The sequence below is a fragment of the Pleurodeles waltl genome, chromosome 10 (genome assembly GCF_031143425.1).
Source record: "Pleurodeles waltl isolate 20211129_DDA chromosome 10, aPleWal1.hap1.20221129, whole genome shotgun sequence".
NCBI lineage: Eukaryota > Metazoa > Chordata > Amphibia > Caudata > Salamandridae > Pleurodeles > Pleurodeles waltl.
Window position 1 is genome coordinate 844,064,292 of NC_090449.1, and position 25,528 is coordinate 844,089,819.

The 25,528-nt window shown below is 41.5% G+C and overlaps 1 protein-coding gene across 3 annotated transcripts in view; it reads left to right on the forward strand.

Annotated features, from left to right (window-relative positions):
- Positions 1 to 25,528, forward strand: part of HYCC1 (hyccin PI4KA lipid kinase complex subunit 1) — a 361,690-nt gene that overhangs the window by 183,566 nt on the left and 152,596 nt on the right. For all 3 annotated transcript variants that reach the window (XM_069211534.1, XM_069211535.1, XM_069211536.1), the window contains exons 5-6: positions 10,662 to 10,742; positions 12,754 to 12,869. In XM_069211534.1, coding sequence (XP_069067635.1) covers positions 10,662 to 10,742; positions 12,754 to 12,869 — 197 coding nt within the window. The remainder of the gene's footprint in view (positions 1 to 10,661; positions 10,743 to 12,753; positions 12,870 to 25,528) is intronic.

Genomic DNA, 25,528 nt, shown 5'->3' on the forward strand with positions numbered 1-25,528 from the left:
TCTGCATCAGATGATTGTGACTGATCACCAAGAGCACAAGAGGTGCGCATATTTAATGCATGGAGTAAAAGTGTGTGCAATTTATGCATCAGTGTAGCCTGAGTCCAGCCAGAAGAAGCACATTCCACCACTGTTTAGGCATTATTCTAAAAGGTCTTCATGGTGTTTATTAGTTAGAGGTATACTATAACAGATGAATCTAAGATACTTTCACAACTATCATGAGGTTTAGCTGTAATCTCGTTCCTGTACTCCAAGGGACGGCTTTCCACAACTCGGCCCCCCAAACCTTAGTATGTAATGTCTAATTATTATTGGCATGAAACAACCACAAGACTGTTCATGTCCTAAAGTGCCTCTTTTATTCTTAGACCGTTGTTTCATAAAAAAGAGACATTCTAGTTTTAAAATGTTATAAATGATCAAAATAGCTAGTCTTGGCAACCGCCAATAACACACGTTTGTGAGAACCCATGGCATAAAAAACAAGGGGACTCTTATCTTCTTTAGACCGAACTATGCTATGCCAGTCAGAAATAATGTACTTGGCCTAATGGTGCAGCTTCTAATGTTGGTGACATGCATTACAATTATTCCACAATAACAAAACAAAACTGCATTAAAGCTTCACAGGTAGTGCAGGCATTCTTTGTTCAGGTGTCACAAATAATTCCCCTCTTTACAGATCCAATACAATGAGCTCGAATATTTTACTGTTAAAACCATTCAAAAACACATTAATTGAATTTCACAGCAATACACATTTCCCCTAGTATAGCTCGTCTTTGCTAGTGACAAAGACCATTAAGGCCTTTTAATTTTCTGTTTTCCCCAAATTAAAATTAAAATCAAATAGCAGATACGATGAGCAAAAGGTAACACCCCACATGCACAAGTGAACTGATTTCTAATCTCAGTAAAATGTGTTTTTACCCTTCAGTGACCAAATAATAAGCTTAAAAATCATTAAATTTAATAGAACAGTTGATTGAAATTGCTTTGAAATTTTATGAAGAAGATCATAATAAATATTCATGTTTACATTAACAGATGCTGGCATGCATACAGTGTTCTGCTTAGTGTACCAATTCTTTTGTTTGTTAAGATATGCCTTCCTACGCGGATGTTCTTGAAGCTAATGTTTCCACGAGGAATCTACTAGGCACTTCCTGACTACACGTATAGAGCAAGCAGTATTTATCGTCAGGCGAACAGTTAGCTGGCTGTGTGTTCACACATCACACTTTGAATCATAACACCACAGGATCAGCATACTTCTTCGGTAAACTGTGTACCCACAATTACAATACACATGTAGGATCTTCATTGCATCGTTGAGCTTCGGTCATGACCATGTTAAATGGTTTATTTTTTCTGCATAAGAGTCTTACCCCAGGTCCTACACAGATCGAAATCAGATCGTTCCTTGATTGGTGTCAGGTTTCGCAGTCCTACCATCACATCAGGGTCAGGGGTCAGTACCGTGGACTGTGTCTTGGAGACGTTCCAAGGTTATGATGAATTGTATTAAATACACCTAAAATGAACCCTAAATCCTCACTCCACACTGTTTTATAGGAATGTTATGGTCCCCTCTAAGTGTTTTTCTCAAATAAATGTCTTTATTGAGTTCTTGAATTAAGAAGACGAACATTGACTGAACATTACAGTTGTACTAGCACGCCATTGGCAGGTCTATGTTGGATATATCTTCCCCGTGCTGCAGTTGAATATGCAAAGGTAAAAGTGACTGTAGGGAATTATCGGTACATCAAACATTTAGATAAGTTTGCAGGTTCTGTTATCTTTCTGACAAGACTATAGTGGGTGTTAATCAGGGATCTCATCTTTGTAGTACTCTTCTCATCAGCTCCATACTTTTTAATCTTTTGAGCACAGCCCCTGGCCTTGTGTGTAGGGATTTTCGGGGTATGGCACCTGTCAATGCCTCATTTCCAATTATTTATGTTTGGTTGGGGACTGACTCCTCCAGTTTGGGTCTATGTGAGGCTGTGTTTCAGGAGCAGCTCCTCGCACCTTATGAAGCCCTCGTCTTTAAGGTAGTGCTATTAAAGCTTGTATTGGCTCAGTTGTTTTGACCATCCCATTATCTCTGAAGTGTATTAAAAATCCCCTACCAAAATGGTTCAAAAGTAGCATCCCAGGAACTCTGGCCCTGGCCCCCTTTCAAACTACCATAGCCTTGTGGGTGTTGGGTAATTCTACGGAGGTAATGGAGCACTAGGAGGCAGAACTCAGCTGAAATTCACCTACCAACTTCAATAAACTTGGGGAAACACGTGAGGCGGATATAGGTCTACTGGAAGAGGAGATGTTGAGATACTTTCCCCTTGGGCAGGTGTGGAGACATAACCAGGTTTGCCTCGAAGGGGCTGACCTCTGGGATCTCTTTGTGGTTGGTTGTGTATAGCATGAGTGTGTGTTTGAGTTAGAGAAATCTAAGAAGAAAAATAGTATGAATTCTAAAGCAAATCCTTCCCAGCCTGTTTGTTATTTTCCTTGGTTTGTGTCTGTGTCGTGGAGGTGAGATTAATGCAGTTATTGGTGAGTTGTCTTACTTTCCGTATTGAACAGTAAAGACCCTCTCAGCAGGGCTTCTCTAATCCTTCTGAAAACTCTTGCTGCACTTCAGAATCTTCCTGGGACATTTCGATGCAGAAAGGTCTCCCAAACGTATTGGGACCAAGCTTGTGGTCCTTTCTTCCTTTGATCTTTCTCTTCCTGGAGACCATTTTCTCTTTGTGGAACTCATTTTAACATCAATCGAACACCTGCTCTGGAAACTTGTAGCAAGCATCTTGAATATTTTTTACTGACATATTTGGCATCGGAACAACCTCAAGTTAATAAATTATACCTCTAACCATAAAAATGCGCTGCTTTATGTCCAGACCAGGGAGAGATACATATGGTAATTTTTAACATTTTCAGGCAGAATGTAGCTACTTCTGGTTAATTCACATTTCTGACTTGTGTCTCCTAATTAGACGATTGCTGCATAAACTTAAGCAAAACTGTGGTGTTTTTCATAATTACTTATTCTAAACCCAAAAGGTCAACATTAATCGGCCCCTTCGATCCAAAGGTGAATTAATTTCTGACTTGAGCATGCTTCTCTGTATTCAGATTTGCGTGGTTGTAGTATAAATAATATAGCAACAGCTATGAATACATTTTTCTAGAACTTATGTCTTGGGCGTATCCTGTACTGAACTTCATGACCTGCTTGAGAGGACCACAGACCTTTTGGTTCACTCAGAAAACCCCTTAGTCAGAACCCGGATTCACATGACCGTTGATTACGGACATTTCATCAAAAACTTGCACACAGGAATCCTTCAGTTTACTTCAACCGTCTCAGCTTGAAAACTTACTCTACTTGCGTCATCAGCATTCACTGAAGCCAACCGACAAGATTCCATTCTAGTTTCTTCCTTGTCAGTTAAGTTACAGTTGCCTCCTGATGACGGTTGTGGACTTTCTTTTTAACTGCAAGTTGTTAGCCGGCAGTACCTTCATGAGAAAAATGTCTTAAGTCTGGAAATACATTTTCTCCACAGTCTCACTAGTTTGGGAAGGTCGCACAATACCATCAATCAAAGCCCTGAATACCTTAGACCTACTAATCAGACACATAATGTCAGTAGCGTCTAACCACTGTCACATCGGAGACACAAGACACACAGAGCCACCATAACATAACTACATAGTAAACACCTCACCTCACCTTGTGAGTCAGTTTTGCACAATACCTCTAAAAATGACCGTAAGTCAGTGATTTGACATGCATCATTTACCTTTCAGTTTGTGTTTTTTTTCTTTAGACATATCAGGTAGGGGTATTAACTTACTTAAAAAGGAATAAGAGGAAAAGCAACCAAAGTCCGGTTTTAAATCTCTAAGAAAGGTTTCCCCTGCAGGGGTATGGAAAATATTACTGCTCATATGCAGCTGATGAAACCTGAAATTAAGGGGTTTCATTATTTTCACCACCTCTCATGAAAGTGTCCGCGAAGGTCATCATGGACCAGGAAATGGCACTGCACACATGTGTAGTATCCCACCAATATCAGCAGGTAAAGGAGATGGCAGCATTTACAGGGAAGAAGCTGGGGATGGGCCAGCAAAAGTTGTATATGAGCAACCTCTCAGTGTCCAATACAAGGCCTAGAAACCCACTGCCAGCCTGGAGGTCTGGGAATGAGAATTTCTGTCAGCAGGTTGGTTGAAATCTTTATTATTTAGGGGGTGGGGGCAAGGCTTCGGAGCAGGAGATGGGAAGGATGGCTGTGGAGCGGTACCAGCTCCCAATTATCCTGACTGTACCCCCCTGTTTCTTTAATAACAGGTAGATTGTACCTAAATAACACAATTAAGCTGAATTACGAGCCGTTCGGCTTTGCAACTTCCCACACACCCCTAAATATGGGCACTTCATGCGAAGACTTCAGCTGTGCTCTTTTGTATTTCACCCGAACAATATGAAGACACAATCTAGGCATAGACTATACTGCGTTAATCTGGGCACATTATGATTACATAAAGTCACCTGCTTGTTGGACTCTAAAAGAAAGATGCACTTTGGAAGCACTCTGTTCTTTTATCCTGTGAGAAGACGAATGTCTGAATCAGAAAAACATTTGATGATTCTTTCATTTGTGTTGGGGTGAGGCTAATCCTTAGTCCGTGAGCAGGCCAATGTAACCTTCTTATCCTGTTTGCATCACAGTATTAAAAGCTCTGCACTGGATCCATTAGGCCAGGTGCGATTGTCCCTCATTCAATTATATGTATGATTGGTGATCTTGATGTGATCTTCAGAATCATTCTCTTAGCAGAGGTGAATGTGGGTACTGTCTTCGTGCATTTCAGTCTATTGTTCTACGTTATGCATTTACATTAAAAAAAAAAGGTGAGAGGGTGGGTTTGTGAAGCATATCACTTGACGTTCTTTAATGAATAAATTATTGTGAGCCAATTCTGATTTGTTAGCTGGGAGTTTGCAGACACAATAGGATTCATTTTTGTCCAGAGTCAGGAATTTCGATCCACTCTTCGTGGTTGGTTAAGTGCTCTGACGTGCATTGCTTAGCCTTCAGAAGAGGACAATGATTGTTTAGGACTATAGGTTTGCTTAGCAATTTTATAGGAATGTTAGTATTCGACTAGATACACAGAGGACAAGCATTCTGCATAAAACTCCACTTCACTACCTGGCAGCAGCAGACAGTAACAACTGAATAGACCCTTCCAAAGGCCATATTGCTCAGAAACCTAGGAACAAAGTCACAAGAAACTTGAAACTACAGAGTAAAACAGCACCAATGGAGTTTCCTATATCATGTACAACACCTTCTATCATGGAAGCAATGCCTTTTTCTGACTGCCCACGTGAGCTCCTTGTCCTTCCTGCTGTTCTATTGGTTTCCACAGGCCCACCAGAAGTCAATAATTTTTCATCCACATGCAGAACCACCAAACCCATCAGAACTGCTTAACCCTGCCTGCAGGCATCAAAATTGCACAATTACCAACTGAGAGAACTGAAGGCCTTTTCTGTGACACTGATTGTGACCTGTTCTTTTGTGGGGCATACCATGTGTATCCTCTTTCATGAGTGCGACTACAATCAGCTCATCCAGCTGTAGAGGACTGACAGTGGTGGCAGCCATACGTTTCGTTTGTAATGGTAGGGCAAACCTTGGTAGCTTTGCCTGCCAGGGAGAGTCACTTATTGTCCTCCTCTGCACTTTTAACATTTGTTTGCCAGTGCCATGTAACAAGGTCCTTCATCGCATCAGTGTGGTACATGTATATAAATATTGTTTGTGTTTATGGAAGGTACGCATAGAGCTGCTATGTTACATGTGGCGGTGGCCACTGCATTCCATTTTGTTTTCCTACATCCAAGTGGTACCTGAGATGGAGAGTGGAGAGAACAGGACTATAAATTGCAAGGCCACTCCAGTCCTTCCTGGAGATTCTTTTTAGTAGGTCAGACTTTTAGGTGTGGCGGAGAGGAGAGACAAGAATCATTTGAAGCTTTGGGTGTTTGCCTTGCCCTTTTCTGCCCTATTGGTTCATTGGAAGGACTACCCGCTGCCAGAATGGGACAGAAATGTCCAGCCATGGTGCAAATTTCTCTGTTCCAGAACCTGGGCTCACACAATAGTTGTGATTGAGAAACTCTTGGGTTTAGATGCTGCCCAATCCCCTTGCCAGGCTTGGAACTAGAAAAGATGGAGAGTTATAGAAGGCAATCATGAGAGGCTGCCTTGACCCTGCTTTGAAGGGAGAGGCGCATTTCTGATATACAAGGGAAATACTGCCCAAAAGAAGTGCAACTACAGAGGACCGGAGGAGGGCTGAACTGAAGAAGTCTACTGCAACATGGGAAAAGACATACATCACTCTGCTACAAGATGAGACCTGGAAATCCCACGGTGTCCCCTCAGTATGAGCTGAAGCCTGACTGCCTGTGACATTGGGGTGGGTAGAACTTGACTGTTTGTGAATTCTACACAAGTGACGAAGAGCCTAAAAGATTGTGGAAGAATCCTGACAACATCCCACATTTTCCAATGAAAAGCCAGAGTACAGTAAGAGGTACTCTGCCAAGAAGGAAGGTGTTCCCCACTGTCGGAGGGAACCTAGGCCACATATTCACATCTGCTATCCAGGATGCACTTCTAGGCTTGTGATTGGAATAGAAGAAGTAGCTCAAGAAGCAACATTAACCAGACTAATCAGTACAACCAATGCAAAACTTCCTCTGGTACAAACTCTGCCAACTCTTACATGTATAGTCATGTGCAAGTGCACTTGTCACAGACTGAGACATAGATAGCTGGTCTGGGGCAGTGGCATGCAATCCCCTTTCAGTTGGCTGGGCTGAGTGCATCTCAACCAGAGCACTGCTGCCCTAAGTGAAAACATGGAGTTGCCTGCCCTTCCAGAACTGACTGTGCAAAAGGTAGATTGCTTTCCTCCTCACTGACAGACCATGAGTCCACCTTCCACCATTCACCTCTGAACCCAAACCATTCATCTGCAGAGTCCCTCAAGCCTCATCACTCAGCTGCACCCTCTAAGACATCTACATGTCCCCCCCTTGCCAACATAGTCAGATCCCATAGACTCAACATTATATCCTGCGCTGACAACATACAACTCATCCTGTCCCTTCACGAAAGCTCCAATGCCACCAGAACCAACTTCCACCAATACATGACAAGCATCACCAATAGAATGAGGAATAACTGCCTCAAGTTCAACACAGACAAGATGAAAGTCTTAATCTTCTGCAGTGACAACTCCGCCTGGGGCACCTCCTTGCAACCCACAGAACTCGGGCCCACTCCAACCCCAGGTGAACACAAGAGGAATCTTGATATCATCCAGGATAGCAAACTCACCATGAGATCCCAGGTCAATGCAGTGTCATCCTCCTACTTTATCCTACGCATATTAAGTGAGTTTTTCAAGCGGCTTCCCCAAAATACGAGATGCACCATCACCCAAGCCCTTGCCACCAGTTGACTGGACTACGGAAACACCCTCTATGTGGGAATCCAGGCCTACCTAGTTCAAAGACTGCAGACCATTCAGAATGCTGCAGCAAGACTCATCCTGAACCTCCCTCGTTGCACTAACATCATCCCAGCTTCAAAAAACACTTCACTTGCTCCTAGTTCTGAAAAGATGCCAGTTCAAGCTCATCACCCACGTGTTCAAGGCCCTGCATGACTCTGGAGCCACCTTCATCAACCACTGCCTGAGATTCCACAAATGCTCCAGACACCTCCACTGTGCCTCTCTCTCGCTGGCCCATTCCCCTGCATACAATGCAGCAGAGCAGGAAGGCGCTCCTTCTCCTACCTCGCAGCCAAAGCCTGGAACAGCCTTCCCCTGCACCTCAGGACCTCACTTACTCTACAGACGTTCTGTAAGACGCTGAGAACCTGGCTGTTCGAGTGAGACCCTGGACCCTACCAGCGCCTGGATACCTTTACAAGTGACAAGCTGTGCTTCACAAGTCGATTGATTGGTAAGGGCCAAAGAGAGTATTTGTGGACCAGACTTACCACAGATAACTGTCCTATAGGAACAACATAGACTGTCTTACAGAAGTCACAAAAGTATTATAACTCCCTTATGGTGGTATAAATATGTACATTATTTTGCAATTCTGTAGTTGAGAATTATTATTTTTCAAATCTTACTCACCACTAACATTGCCATGTAGCTAATTAACTTAATTAGAACTATTTAAATATTGTTTCCTTGATTGATTTCAGCCCTACCAATATTCTACATTACAGGCCTTGACAGAATGTCTTGATGCCGTTTCTCTTTTTGGGGAATGTTCTGTGAACATAAATGGGGCAACTGAGATTAAGCCTGCCATTGTGTTCTGCCATCTTCTCCAAAGCCAAGAGTTCAAGAAAGCAGCGATGTGAGTGATCACCCATGCTGCCATCGCAAATGAGTGAGAGCACAGCTTTTCTGCAGAAAGGCATGTGCATCTTGCCCAGTTGTCTGACCACAAGCTAAAGAACTTTGGAAGTTCAAATTAAAGACATGAGCCAAACGTCCTTCACAAAGAAAAAGCCATTTGTACAGCAGGCTAGCACTGGCTAATTTGAATTTGCTGCAGTGGCAGACTCTGCCCACATATCTCGGACTTTGGGCTCAGCCATACATTCCTGCAATATACTGCACAATGAAGGAAAGGATTGAGGGGACGACCACAGACCAACCCTTGATTAAAGGGGAATGACCGAAAGCCCATCTGTTTGTATGCTTTTAAGTGTTGGCATAATGTCAGACAGTGCAATAAAGCTGTCAGTAATGATACCTTAAAAACCTTTAAGAATTGTGAGGAGCGGCTAGATAGCCGTCTTGGTTTCTTTTGACCAAGCAGGGGGTTCCAATATGTTCAAGGCGGTTACTTGGTTGCAATTATTTCTGAGGTAATGACTGCAGTGAGTTAGGATAGGGCTTTGTATTATGACAGTGATTCCCACATTCCCTTCTATACTTGATACATACCTTCTTCTCTTGTTCAAACTATTGAGTCACCTGTGAATATTTAATTTTATTATGATGATACCTGACTTTTCCTATGTGTATCTGCAGTCCCAAGGTGATGACGCCCTTCTCTTATGTTTTGTAAGTCACACAACAATCGTTTAACAGAGCTATCCAAATTTATCATCTGTGAGAGGGGAGTATAACCATTGCTACCCTGCACAGAATTTCACCTAATGTAAGAGAGGTGACACTACACAATCCACATAAAAGGTAGAAACCGGGTGGTTGTGTTAGATGGTGATATCACGTTTTATTGGATGGTGGACACTCACCTTAAGGGACATCTTTGTCAATGTGTCTTACCGAGGAAGCTGATGCTTCCTTTGTCAGTGCAAAAAAAGGCAATTATTAGAGGACAAGGGCTCAGCGCCCAAATATATAACGTTCATGATAAATACTCTACTTTATGGTGAAAGCTTCTGCCAGAGATCCAAATGAAGGTGGGCTTGGGACAGCCTCTGTTTCAGACTACAGGAGACTCAGAGCTGACCACATAGGGTGGGAATGCTAGAATCCTTCAACCAAAGTCTTAGAAGTGTGACACTGACGATGATGAGTGGTGGTTGCTGGAGCAACAGAGGTCTCGATCTCGTTTAACATTGATGGGCCTGTTGCCAGCAGTACCAGTAATGAAACATGGAAACTGTGCTTAGTTCAGTAACACCAGAGGGTAACCTGCATCCTCAGCCAGATCCATAAAGGAGGAGATGTGAGGCAACAAAGGTGTATTGGCAGTAGAGATTATTGTGGAGACTCTCCCTGGGGTAAAGACGGAATCTGGATCCTGTTGTATGATGGAGTGAGTTATGTCAACCCTTCAATTTCTAAGATGAGGCATTTGAATTGAGACCATCTTTTTGGTAAATTGTATGTCATAAAAGAGAACAGAGCTAATAGATGTGATAATGATCTTGTAATGTGACTTTTTTCCATCATCCTCTGCTCATTCATTGGTGGTCTGCGGCACACATTGCATGCTGCCCACAGCGTGATGCAGTGGTATAATACACAACATCACTAGTGTAACATAAGCACATGAAGCCTTTCTATCCCATTTCGTCACCTTCTGGGAGCTTTTAAATTACATCTGCTTACATTTGGGCTGGATACACTTTTGTGAGTAGATACACTGTTGAAAGTTTTCTGTTAGATAATTGGCTATTTAGAAATAGTATTCAAGGAATTCAACCCCCCTCCCCCATTCTTTAGCCTTATGTGGTTTGAAACTAAATTCTGGTTAAACTAGTGACGTGATTTGCAGCTTGGGATATAACGTAGCCCTCGAGGTGCAAACGTTTGACTGTGAGTCTTTGAGAGAAAAAAGCTGGTGGAACCTGATCTTTCAGTAATTATTTTTGGCTCGATATTACTTTTGCATGGGTCCAGAAAAAAAAGATTTTGCACTTGAAATTCTGCTAAAAAGTACTTTCCAAAATAACATTGTTGACAGCTATGAAATGTTCACTTTGTAATTGTTTAAACAATTAACCTTTGTTTTCAAAACCCTTTGTGTATTTGTGCGTTTTTTCCCTCCATGCTTACTACAGGAAATTGTGGATGAACAAGGACGTAGCAAGGTGTTGTCTTTTACAATTCCTTCGTTAGCAAAGCCATCAGTGTATCATGAGGTAAGCAAGTGTGGATTTAAGGTGGAAAAGCTTTTTAAAACATATGTGACTTGTGTAGTTATAGATCAGCCGATGAGCCTGGTATTGGGTATAGAAATCACCATGTGAATAGAGTGTTCTTAGGTAGATACCTGGTTAGCATGTTTGCCTTTCTCGTTTCCTGCTTCATTCCTATTGTCTGCCCTACCCAAAGCTATCTTCGTTCCTCTCTCTAGCTGGAGTAGATGGCAGCTGGCTATCTTCACTGCGAGTGACAGCATTCTACACTTTCCCAAGGAACACATCCACAAAGTATTTCCCTTCACCACCAGGAATGTCGAAACCAAAAAACTATTTTCCTGTAATACAGTGTTTTCTTCCACTAGATTCATGAGCTCCCATCAACTCCCCAAAAATAAACGTTTGAAGAAACCATGGCAAAACAAAAGCATTGACAAAAGCAAAATTCTGACAGCCAACACCAGACCCTAGTGGCTTTGCCAATGTTTGTTTTCCAATGCTCTGTCCCTTGCTGATTATTCTTCTCTGAAGTCCCGGTTCGATGAACATTTTCCTTGAAAGGTTGGCTGCCCCAGGTGGTAGCTTCAAATACTGTTCACTAATCTGACAAATGTTGTTTGTCCCAAGTTTCATGCAGAAATCTGGCCAGTTGGTGGGAGGGTATGGAAACAAGGGTTGGGAACTGTTGTGGGTTGTGATTAGCAACACAAAAGGATGATGAATGGAGTGCTGAACAATGCAAATTCTCACCCCCATTCACAGATCTGGGTTTAATCTTTCGTTCTTTTGCTTACCATGCCACTCCAGTTTGGACCCAGCCATATGCAAACTGTGACTTGGGGTGAATGTTTGCATTGTTCAGCACTCCATCCATCATCCTTTTGTGTTGCTAAAGTTGCCCTAAGTGGGAAGGGTATGCCCAGATGTGGGTCTCATGCTCACTGTGCCACTGGATTCAAGCTAGCCTGGCTGATGAAGGGTGATACCCTGAAACCGGTCCCAGGATGCTTGTTTCCAGTCCAGGGAGAACTGGCCTGGCAGTTCGGGCTGGACTGTTCCCATGAGGAACAGGGTCAAGACTGATATGCATATGGCTGGGTCCAAACTGGGGTGGCATGGTGAGCAAAAGAACGATGGATTAAACCCAGATCTCTGACTGAGGGTGAGTGTTTGCATTGTTCAGCACTCCGTCCATTTTTGTTGGCGTGGGTTCTGATTAGCCATGGTCCGTGTAAAGTACATAACCTGCCCACCAGGGCAGTCCAAGAGATGCAGTTCAGAGGCAGCTGGTCAAGCTTGCTTGTCACGTCAAACAGCCACAGCACATGAGGCAGCAGCGCAAGGAGAATTAGTTATTCTGTGAGGGAGGCTAATGGGTGTTTGGCAAGGTGGCATGAACTGTGGCCCTTGCCGTTTCTTTACCACACAGAATGCAGTGCAGTACTATGACGGATTCTGGAAATGCACTGTATGGATGTTCTCGTCCTCTTTGAACTTGAGGTGGCCCAAGGTTTACAGAAACCAAGTCCAACAAAAGAAGAATGATCCAGTAAAAACTAGAGATAGTAAACATATTGAAGCAATTAATAGGTACAAACAAGGGAGTTTCACAGAATGGTTTCGCATTTGGTGGTGAGTGTCAATAGGTGACTATTATGCGCTAATTGATCATTGATAAAGAAGGACAATTATTTTGAAGATAATGTGGCTGTAGTGATATAGCATCAGGAGCACTTTAATAAATATTTGTGTTTCATCTCATGCCACGCTGCTGATGTGATCCTCTGCTTTCTGGAAAACAAATTAGGGATATTCACCAAAACAGTAACCATTATTTTAAGTTTACATCTGAAAAAATGTGCAGCATTTTCCATAATTTTGCTAGGTGAATGTAGAGCAGGGCCCAGTTATGAAGTTTACTTAGTTCTGCATGCTTGAGCGAGGACAGTGTTCTGCAGGTCAGCCTTGTGCTCTGGTGCACAGTTATTAACGCTCATCCTATTTCACTTAGCCTTCCGGCATAGGCTCCATGGTTCTCACCGAGGGGGCTCTGTCGCAGCATGGTTTGACCAGAGTTGAGTACAGCGGGCCTCATCCACAAAGGGAAATGCTGACAGCTCAAAACAGGTAAGCCTTCGGTCTGAATTTGTACTCGTAATATGATTTTGCAGTATTTGCTATCAATCATAAAACTGTGCATTTGGCGCAACTCCACCTGCGATACAGTTACGTGTATTGAGACAATTAAGTAGTTTCCGTAGTGCACTAGGGATAACTGAAAATTCCTGCTCAAACAGATACTCTTGCCTTAAAGTAAAACATGCAGATGCACACTCACTCTTTCACACCCACTCCCACATATTCTCGCTCTCTCTGTGCCCCTCCCTCACTCTAAATCCCTCTCTCACTCACTATTGAAACTTTGAGTTGGCAACACTGGGACTCGAGTGTTAATTGATTGCATAACAATGGTTCCTTTGGTAAACGCATGAGTTTTCCATATTCAGAAATAGAAGCAATTACCTGTTGCAGTCTTGTTCAGGAAACTAGCTGCTTGCTTTGCCTGAAGTCAAAAACCTTATGTGTCATGAAGAAGCTATTCTGAGAAGAAACGACCGTACAATGTATTTATATTTGCTTATTTGTTTGTGATTTTTATGCCCCCTCCCAAACAGACTGCTCTACAGAAGCAGTACCAAGAGAAACACAAGAGAAGTACAATGTCGACGGTTACAAAAGTACAATATACAGTCACAGAAAACCTTTGTTACAGAGGTCCGTGCTGGAAAATGAAACATGAGACGGTTATCGGGGTGTGCCTGTAGAAAAAAAGAAACGCACGTAGTGTATACTGTCCATAAAAAGTGTCCGATGAGATTATAAACCTCAAGTAGAGAGGCAGCCGCTCCGCACGAACATGCACGTTTATCGATATTTGCCTGGTAGTGCAAAGAACTGTTGTAAATGTCCATTGCTCCAACTAGATTGAATCGAAAGGAATGCTGGGATCCTAGCTTCAGCGAGGCACAGTTGTTTCGGGAGGATAGTCTAGTTAGTCTTATGCAAGGCTCCTGGTAGGTCGATAAAAAAACACATTTGCCGACTCTGTGCTCGGATTTGCGACATCACAATGGGTACTGGTCCAGTTCCGTCTCTGTGACGTATCCAATAAATTGTTCTCGTCTGGGAATTCCTGGAGTTGTTTTGTAACTGCCTAGTTTATATATTTTCTGGCATGTGAAAGTTTGCAGGTCGAGCTATAATTTAGAAGATTGCCTTGATATCCAAGATTTGGATGCAGGGATACCATGTAGCCCAAATACAATATGTTTTTTTGGTGTCCCCTCACCTGTATCCGGCTATTGCAAGGTTTTCTGCCCATAATTGGGTATGACGCGCTCACTCCGGATTGCCTAGTGTAAATGATTATCCCAGAGCAAGAATGATTCTGCCCCCATTCAGCACATGCTTTAAGGGGGCTTGTTGAGTGTCGTGGGTCGCAGCTGAGGGGTAGGAGTTTGTAGGCTGAGTGTGAGCTAGGCAGGGGGCAGGCATCCCTGTGTGATGGGGTCCTTCGGGCAGGGGAGCTTTTTCCTGCAGCCCCCGCCTGTGCCATACACAATTTTACAGTCTGGCCTTTTCACCATGTGAAACCAGGCCCAGTGATCTGACACTCAGAAAATCTGGTGTGGGAAAGAAGATCCAGTTGTGATTCGGGTGGAGCTTTGTAGAGTAACAGTTGAGCTAGAATAGTTGTGAGTTTTTTGTTTTGTGATTTTAAAGCCTTAACACATTTGGCTCGGCTCAAGGCTTCAGAACATCAACAACACTGGGACAGTCGCTGCACTCAGTGGTTCATGGTGCTTGTGATGGACTTTGGTAACAGGCACAGTGCAGCAAAGCTATTGCGCTTCTTAATATTTCTGGGTTCAAACCTAGTATCTTCTTGATAAAATGTGAATTGGTATGATTGAGGCATAGGAGATGTCTTTTTTTTTTACTGTGCCCACCACATTTCTGAAAACATTGGAAATTGAGATGGGAAGAGAACGCCATTAAAGGTTCAGCAGTATGTTAAGGCTATTCAAGAGAAGAGTGTTTAGTAATAGTGCTTGTATTGCCAAATATGAGAGTGCCTGGTGATGGTCTAAAATATTCTGGCAATACCTCTTATTGGCAGCTTTATAAAGCTATCAATACCTGTTTCCAAGAGCATGAGGAGGCTGGCAATTACCATTATTGGACATGAGAGCTGTTATTATATGTCACTGGGCAGATGGATGCTTACATTTGTGAAACAGGTAATACCGGTTACTGGGGATGAGGAGCTGATAGTAGTTTATTAGACCTGTGTAACTGTTAACACGGATATTGAGCATGTGGAAACCGGAAGTGTTACTGGGAATAATCAACATATATTATCTTTTATAAAAACACTTTAAAACTGGGATTACATTGTGGTGGGTATGTAGAAATCTGAAATACATGCCACAGGTCGTGTGAATATTGGCTGCATTTTTGTGGACCAGTTGGAGAATAGCATCACCCGTAGTTGGGCCTGTATACACTAGCGATATCCCTTTCTGTCGAGGAAGTAGGAGCAGCCGTTTCTGATACAGAGCATTTGGTGGCTGGCAGTTATTGGGAGTGTGTCAACTTGTGTTGCAAGTTATTGGCATTTGCAGACCGGAGAATTTGTTCTGGGCACAGGAAGGTGGAAAATTATGACATTAGACTTGTTAATACTGGTAGAGCATTTTACCTAGCATGAAACAAATTCAAACTCCATTACAATTATTCAAGAATGCTATCCCCATTAGTCACATAATGCTTATTTAATCTATTTACTTGAGTAAGTGTAAAACTCAAGTTCACTACACGTACGCCTCTTTTGTGGTCTACTGCTCCGCTGCATAATGCCCATGGGAGCTGATCTGGTTGTATATAAGTGCTATTTTATTTTAATCGGCTTCCGCTATTAACTGTGTCAGGCAGGTGAAAAGGTGTAACCCTGCAATGTTGGTGGTACAGGCTGTATTCGAAGCAGGTACGGTTCATGGAATATGTGTAGCTCGGCGCTTTTAGTTAGGAGAAGAAAGAAGGTGACTCATTTACCCCTTATCTACCCATTAATCTACATCTTCACAACAAAGCATCACTCCACCATTTTCGCACCTCTGCCTTATGTATTTTATTAAGATATGTATGCCATAGTGTAAGCAAACTGAGAACGAATTTCATATTGTAAATCAGGCTTAACACTAATATATAGTTTTTGTGACTTTATTTATTTATAATTATATCTTGCATTCATGGTTCTCAGTAGTGCATTTGATAAGGTAATCTGTACCAAACTCTAGGAGATTATACATAAACTAGGTTTGCCCCATCCTATAGTGGATTTTTTACAGGTGCTTCATGATGGAGGTAGAGCTTCAGTCAGGTATGGCATTGAGGGTGAGTGCACTGAAATTTTAACCTTTTTGTAGGGTTGTTCGACCAGGGTGCATTTTAGCTCCAATTTTGTTTCTTTTATATATTAATGGTCTGCACTTCTTTTTTTAGTCTCCCAGTGCAAAGACTTACCAGCTGCGAATGAAAGGTGTGCTGGTTCTGCTGCATGGCAAAGGGACAGTTCTACTATCTAAAACGGCAAATGGCTTATGGGGAGCTGCCGATGCGTTTGTCAGATTTATGGACAACCTGGATTTAGAGGTTGTGTGTGGTAAGCCCTACAGCAGGCCAGTTCCACTGGTAATTAAACAACAAATAATCAGTGGAGTCCACGATAACTTTTGGTGCCAGTGGAAATTCATTACCATGTATCTCTAGGCGGTGCTCTCGCTGTTATTGACCTTGCATCTAGAGTTGTCAACAATCCAATTTTGCTCTTGGAAGTATATAACCTTGAATGCTACCCGTTCTAACATTTGTGACCCCCATTTGGGAATACCGGAATTGTCATATGAGCAGCGGGGAGAAAATAATAATTGTAGGCATTTACTTGGAGTTGGGCCCAATAGGCAGTGCTACGCACTACATGAAGAATTTGCCTCAGACTATGTTGAAGACCGGGTAAAGCTAGGTCCCATGCTCCTATGGATTTCAGTATGGGGGAATACACATGCAGTGCTTAACAGGTACATCATTGCAGATTGTCTGTCCTGTGATCTGGATTTGAAAATAACCAGTTTGAATTGTATCAGGAATATGGCTAATAGTCTGGGTCGAACCGATCTATTTTCTTCCCCACAACTAATGAATAAAAGGGAAGTGGGTTGGATAAAGAAGGAGTTCCAGAGATTAGCAGTGGCTGCTAGGGAATTGAAGGAAATGGAGAAACCCTCTGTGAGACTTTATTATGGTTAAGGCCTGCCAGGTGATAGAGCCCTACCTCTCACAGATCAACAATGCTTGGAAGAAGTCGCTCCTAACCAGGTTCTGGTTGGGTTCCATCAGGTGTAATCTTAGTTTCCAATTGAGGCAGGCAGTTCGATTCAAAGTGTATTCTTGTGTGCCCTTGTGATTATATCTTCCCTCAGACACTGTTGCACTTTATCCTGTTTTGCACAATATATAAACCTTTTAGGCAAATATTTACATTACTTATTTTAGAAAAGGCAGAGGTTTAATCAGTGCAGGCCAGCTTCTTATTTTCTCCGAATGGCAGCAGATGGTAGTCTGTCTTGCAGTGTGAGCATTTCCTAAAATGCAATACATTGGCACAACTCTGTGAATTTCTGATGTGTTTTTATTCATATTTTAGCCTGTTTATTGTTATATGATTGTAAATTATATACAATTTGTTTATTAATATTATTTTTTATAATCGAATGAAGAGATTTTACTGACTTATGTGACTTTATTCTTGAAAGACAATGTTAATGTTTCTTGAACATTAATACAAATATTTATTTAATTGAAATCTGGAAGTACCCGTTACTGAGCAGGTGAAAGCTGATATTAGCTATGGGGATGTGAAACTGGACAGCTGGAAATACCTGCTATTTAGCATGTAGAAACAAGCAACATGTCATTTTGCATGAAAAACTAGGAAACCATCTTAGTAGGCATATGGAAAATTGAATTTAGTGCTTCTGTAATTATGTAAGCTAAACATATGGAACGAGATCTTCTGCAGTGCCTGTGAAAAAATAATATTTGTACCTGGGTACTGAGATAATTAGAAATATCTGCATTATTGCACAGAAATGTCTCTAAGGTGTAAAAAAACATGGCACTCATGTATAGAGACTTGATTTAAGGAGTCAGAAATTGAGATAGGTAGCGATTTAAAATAGCAATTCCTTAAATGCAATGTATCAAAATCGATTCTTTAGACGTGATTGCAATGTGCGCACCCATTTCTGAAGAATCCATTAGTATTTTGAGAACTGACCTATATATTAGTGGGTTGGTTCTCAAAATACTGATTTGTAGTGGGTCACAATCGACCTAGCGCATTAATATGCATGAGGTAGGCTGTAAATTGAGACTCTCTACAATTAACTACAATGACGGGCATGGTGGCTTACTGGAGTCCGCAGACCACAATATCTGTGATTGATTTTAAATTAAGCAACCTTTTTTTGTATAAGCAGCGTGTTTTCCTTAAAGGAAAATGGGATGCATTGATAGTGGTCTCCTGGAAAAAAAACGTTTTTGTGAACATTCATGAATGGGAAGGGGTTCTTTAAGGAGGTGATACAATATTAATGTTTTGTCACCAAATTCTGTTTGCAAACATTAATACCTACCTTAAAGAGTCAGCATCTGGAAGGATTCGCTTAAGATGCCCTTTGCAAATATCGAATTGGTATTTATTCCCATAACAAATTAGCAATTCAATAAGATTTAGTAACATTTTACCGAATCGCAAATTGGGTTTGGTGAATTGGAAAATGGCTTTTTGTGGTCTGAAGTTCTCTAATTTTACAAAACTAAGCCTTACTGACCGTAAAATAGCTTCATACATAAGGGACAATATTTTTAAACTCCACTTACTTACATACTTTGCTTTAAAATCTGTCACTTCTCCATGAGCACCAAGATGTAAGATTGTCTTTAAATCCTTTCAAGTGTTAACAAATGTTACTGACCCATTACTTGGATTGGTATGATTTTGATTTTCTTCACTTACACTTACGATAGAAGAAAAAACACTGCAGGGAGAACTATACATTATTAAACATATGCAGCACAAAGTATTGGACACCATAAATATATCTGCACTGCATCAAGTGTTTATACTGAGGACACATTTGCTAAATGGGCAATAAGATGTATTAGTTAAGGCTAATGTTCCTCCATATTGTGGCAGTATTAAACGTAAACAAGATCTTCCCCACAGAACCGCTTCTAAGATTTATAATGTTTCTACACAAGTGTTGAAATTTCTTTCCAATATGCATTTTGGCCTTTTTTTCTTTACCAAAAATATATACGGGGTAGTCATTCTTGCTTGTTAGCTACAATATGAATTTGAGGTAAATTGCTTGCTAGGGTTGGTTTCCCAGGCAACTGTAAAAGTGTTCCTTTTAAATTATGAATTTGTACTTCTGCATAAGCAAAAATCAGTGAACAGAAGGCTGTTTATAACCTCCCAACCCTTATAACTGAAAAATACATTTGACAAGGTGCGTGCTATTTTTCTTTCGCTGGTGAAAACTCTTGGGAAAAAAGCCATCATTTAAATATTGCTCTAAGTATTCCATTTCTGCCATGATTAGAAAAGGGACCAATTGGTGTTTTGTCTCCCATCATGTATCAGTCTGGTCCTGTCTGGTCCTGCTATCAAACACCAAAAATAATCTTTCTTTTACAAATGTTATGAGGTTGGATTGTGGATCTTTGTTTCTGTTCTCACCGATTATCGGTAGATTCCATTCTGACCCCACCACCATATGTATGGATCTCAGGGCATCACGCCGCTGCCTTCTGCATACACTGGTCCGTGTGTGTCCTCGCAGTGCCAGCTCTGTAGTACAGGTATATCATGCTCAACTGGGGATACGAAGGAGTGGAACCTAATTTTCTTGGGGAATCCGCAGGAAAATCAGGTTCCACCTGTACACAAATGAGAGACGAGGGCTCATGCTGGCAATAGGTTCCCGCCTTCTGGAGCGCCCACTTTTTGTTGCATTATTTTTTTTTTTGCAACTGGTTGATAGGATCTGCACAGCAAAAGGCATGTGCACCACCAGGTAATAGTCGATGCACAATGCTTAATGTTAACATTAGTATTTTTGATCTTATAGGAGGTCTTAACATCATATGCGTAATTCAATAAATTATTAAACATTTAGTTATGATAACACTGCGACGGACTTTTAAATAAACCTATTTGCAGTGTGATAGCAATGTAAGCTAAAGCGTAAAAGCTTAGTAAAACTACTATACTGGGTGTAAATGCTGCCTGTACGTCCTTTGACGCTAAAACAAAATGTAACCGCAAATCAGTAAAATATTAGCAAAATAAAACCATAAACGAATTGTAGTTTAAAAATGAAAACGGGAATATCATAACACAGTGACCCAGTGACCAAGTACAAATGTGATTGCAACTTTGTAGCTTAAGTTGAACGTTTGGCAGATAAAAAGTGAAACGATTAAATGTATCTGAAGCTCTTTGTCCGTTACTGTTTGGATGAAACAAAATACAGTGAGAGAGGTGAAACCATTTTCAAAACAAGCAACAGCAAAACCGCCTCTCTAAATTAGTTCTTCAAGGCAAGCTTTCTTTACATGTATAAAGTTAAAACAAGTTGGACCAATGAGAGAATAATAATTAATTAAGTTTCATGTGTTAGAACGATTTATGGCAGACACTCATCTAAGTATTGTCATTTTAGGCGCCTCCTTGAGAGAAGCATCCACTTGGTTAGTCAGAAACAATCAAACCTTCCTTCCACACCTGCACCTTTATACTGGGGTGTGCTAGACCCGGGATGTAGGGAGGTGGTAAAACAAATCAACTAAGTGCTTTCTAGTGAAGATGTTTAATGTATATTTCTAATATAGCTAAGGTGTCTCAGCATTTCATATTGCATTTCCTATTGTGCAACCCAGCAGGGATATCAGGCAAATCTATTGCAACAGAACTTGAACCGGACCAGCGCAAGAAAAGCTGCACGCAACACCGTGCTATAGCTGATTAAAATGTTGACATTAATTAAGCGAAGATTTTACAATTGGGATTTATGCCCCAGCCATTTTAGTCTTTACTCCCTATGTTAGTGCATCACAACTCTAAACAACAACCGGGCAACAAGAATTAAATGGGGAAGCGGCAATCATGTGACCTCCAGTGACGCACACACCTCAGCACTATGTGCACTATGTTCAGCAGGATGCACATGGTGAGGGCACACACAGAGCCTTCAAATGCCGGAAGATAAGAATCCATTCTCATGGACGGGTTCCACTAGTGTTGCCGAGGACAGCAGCTTCAGATGCAGCCAGAAACCTAGCAGGGGAGCCTGAAAGGTGCATACATTTGAAGGAATACCAAAATTTCCCATTATGCACATCTGGTAATGATGGTAAAACTGCTGCCAGATGTGTCCGAGCCACAAGTTCAGCAGGTGCACCGCAAACCAGTCAAAGGGAGGAACAAAACATACAGCAGAAACAAACTACAGGCAGAAAGAACACAAGGGGAAAAGCACCCAAACGGGGGCTACAAAGATAATCGGGAAACCACATTCTGAGGTACGATCCATAGGCTAACTGTCTCGCAGGGGAGAAGGACTAAACAGGAAGCTTCTTAGTCTGGGCAGTCCTTACAGCACACATGCAGGGTGAAGGGGTTACACTTTTTTCTTTTAGGCAAGCAGTGGGCTGCCTATCTTTAGGGTGTGCCCAGTACTCATGATATTTAGGAATGGGACAAGAACGTGTTGGGAAATTGTTAGTCGACGATAAGAGGAAAAGAGTAAACGGAAATCAGAGGACTCTAAAAGCGTGGCCATAGTGGATCAAAGAAAGGAATCATAAGCCATTGACAGGAGATGTACGATTCATCAGGAGGTTCGATTTCATTAAAAAATATGAGTGGAGGAACAACAAGAACCAATGTAAGATCTCAGGGGTGTGAAGGACTCCTATAATGCTTTTAACCTCTCTTCTTGATTTTTGCAAGAAGCTGAAGACCTGACTTTTTGACTATGCCCCCAGGACTGGCCTCAAACAGCTGCTGCTGAGCGCCTGGATGCACTCACTGGTGATTGGTGCGCTATAAAAAACACTGATAGCATAACATAACAGGGATTAGAGTCATTATGGGGTTGTAGTGCAGCAACAGGAAAAAAATGATTGCTAAGCAAATGGTGCGTTTTATGTAAACCAAGGTTATATTTGAGCATTTCTTTGAAAAATAAATATTTTGCTATGTAAATATTGGTACAAATTAGTGTTAAGACCGAATGGGTGGACTGTGTAGCAGATTTTTGTGGAGAGGTTGCTGAGCCAAACACGTCAGGTTGCCTCATGCAGGGCATCATATATAAATAAATATTTCAGTTGATCCACTTTTGTCCGTGTGTGACACTAGAGAGAGCATATTTACTTTGCAAGACTGTAAAAACTATTTTCTAAAATAATCCACAATCTAGACGTATTCAAAATCCGATTTCATTTCAAAGTTAAAAAGGAATTATGGTGTTGTCAGCGATGCTTTGGTTGTGCCGATGGTTGCCATTGGTATGCACTGGCACTAATTTTAATGAACCAGAATTCGGATTTTCATGATTAGACTTAGACCCAGAGCAACAGAGATAATGAATACACAGGGAGAAAGAAAGAACAGAAATGAAAGACAAGGGGGAAAATCCTAGATGAAACAGAACCTTTATGAGTGAAATAATGAGAGAGGAAGAGAGTAGGGTAGAGCAAGAAAGAGGTGTGACAATCACTCATTCTAGGCAGTTTTCCTAATTGGCAATCAAGACTTTTGGCAGCACTAGTGGGAGCTCCTACGAAAATGTTTGGGCCACTGTTCTTTTTGTTTTGACATTAAATCATGGAAATCTGTAGGAAGAACTTACCCATCGATTAAAGAGAGGAGTTTTTATTCAATATAATCATTGACCGAAAGATGGTAGTTAGATGATAAAAAAGAGATCTAGGTCTTATTTGTTGTGTCCTTCCCAGCTGAAAGGAAAAGTTTAAGCTTTCTGTTATTACTTTAACCTCTTGCTCAAACCTTACAGCACATTCTCCAGTGTTGTAATCTAAAATGTTTTGTTTTTTCAATTTTATGTTATTACATTTTTTTTTTTATAAACTCACTTGAAACCTTTGTTACAAAAAGTAGGGTATGGAATACTACAATTTAGCTGTTGACAGGTAGGCATGAACTCCTTTAACAATATATTTAGAAGCAGCAAATTGTACTAGCAAAGACTGCAAATGTCTTCTCTTTTTGATGGAAATGCAAAACTAAGCCACACTTATTGAAATAATTTTACAGGTCTGGAAAGCTTGCAGGTAGAAGTGTTGGTGCTAACCCTTCAAGGCAGAAGAAAGCAGCTTATAGTGCTCTAATTTGTGCCAGGAAAGACAGTTTTCAGTAACTCATATAGTATGACCCCAGGGATCTTACTGGACTGATAAGAGTGAGTATTCAGCAGGGCAGACCGGGAACAGCTGGGATGCCTATCAACTTTGGCAAGAGAATATGATTTACCCTTTTTTGCATTGAAGTAAAGCAACAATTAAAAATGTTGGTCACCAATTAATATACATGAGTATCATTAGCATCAGAACGTTTTTATTAGGGGAATAGTGAGGTGGGTGGAGGTCACAGGATGTTCACTACTCTTAGGGCACCCATGTGTTGTCACGTTGCGGCCCAATTCAACAAGGCCCAGACGTTCCATTTTTATCTAGTAGACCATCTTATCAGAAGCTTCTGTTTTTTCTAACCACTAAGAAAACTGTGCTCTTTAACTCTCTGCCGTAAGCCATTCTACATGGTGAAGAGGGCCATCACTTTCATGAAATTGGGTGTGAATTGTGATTCTCAAGGAGTCAGAAATGTATAGATGTGCCTGGAGCTGTCTGACCACTATGGTCGCACCCCTTGTTGCATCATATCTTGTGTATGTGTCTGTGGTCCGCATTAGGTGACCCGTCTCTCTGCTCTGGCATGGAATGGTGCAATGTGTATACAGGGAGTGCAGAATTATTAGGCAAATGAGTATTTTGACCACATCATCCTCTTTATGCATGTTGTCTTACTCCAAGCTGTATAGGCTCGAAAGCCTACTACCAATTAAGCATATTAGGTGATGTGCATCTCTGTAATGAGAAGGGGTGTGGTCTAATGACATCAACACCCTATATCAGGTGTGCATAATTATTAGGCAACTTCCTTTCCTTTGGCAAAATGGGTCAAAAGAAGGACTTGACAGGCTCAGAAAAGTCAAAAATAGTGAGATATCTTGCAGAGGGATGCAGCACTCTTAAAATTGCAAAGCTTCTGAAGCGTGATCATCGAACAATCAAGCGTTTCATTCAAAATAGTCAACAGGGTCGCAAGAAGCGTGTGGAAAAACCAAGGCACAAAATAACTGCCCATGAACTGAGAAAAGTCAAGCGTGCAGCTGCCACAATGCCACTTGCCACCAGTTTGGCCATATTTCAGAGCTGCAACATCACTGGAGTGCCCAAAAGCACAAGGTGTGCAATACTCAGAGACATGGCCAAGGTAAGAAAGGCTGAAAGACGACCACCACTGAACAAGACACACAAGCTGAAACGTCAAGACTGGGCCAAGAAATATCTCAAGACTGATTTTTCTAAGGTTTTATGGACTGATGAAATGAGAGTGAGTCTTGATGGGCCAGATGGATGGGCCCGTGGCTGGATTGGTAAAGGGCAGAGAACTCCAGTCCGACTCAGACGCCAGCAAGGTGGAGGTGGAGTACTGGTTTGGGCTGGTATCATCAAAGATGAGTTTGTGGGGCCTTTTCGGGTTGAGGATGGAGTCAAGCTCAACTCCCAGTACTACTGCCAGTTCCTGGAAGACACCTTCTTCAAGCAGTGGTACAGGAAGAAGTCTGCATCCTTCAAGAAAAACATGATTTTCATGCAGGACAATGCTCCATCACACGCGTCCAAGTACTCCACAGCGTGGCTGGCAAGAAAGGGTATAAAAGAAGGAAATCTAATGACATGGCCTCCTTGTTCACCTGATCTGAACCCCATTGAGAACCTGTGGTCCATCATCAAATGTGAGATTTACAAGGAGGGAAAACAGTACACCTCTCTGAACAGTGTCTGGGAGGCTGTGGTTGCTGCTGCACGCAATGTTGATGGTGAACAGATCAAAACACTGACAGAATCCATGGATGGCAGGCTTTTGAGTGTCCTTGCAAAGAAAGGTGGCTATATTGGTCACTGATTTGTTTTTGTTTTGTTTTTGAATGTCAGAAATTTATATTTGTGAATGTTGAGATGTTATATTGGTTTCACTGGTAATAATAAATAATTGAAATGGGTATATTTTTTTTTTTGTTAAGTTGCCTAATAATTATGCACAGTAATAGTCACCTGCACACACAGATATCCCCCTAACATAGCTAAAACTAAAAACAAACTAAAAACTAGTTCCAAAAATATTCAGCTTTGATATTAATGAGTTTTTTGGGTTCATTGAGAACATGGTTGTTGTCCAATAATAAAATTAATCCTCAAAAATACAACTTGCCTAATAATTCTGCACTCCCTGTAGTATCAAGCAGCTGTGTAATGCTAGGCCTGGAAGCGAAGCGTCAGGCTGAGCA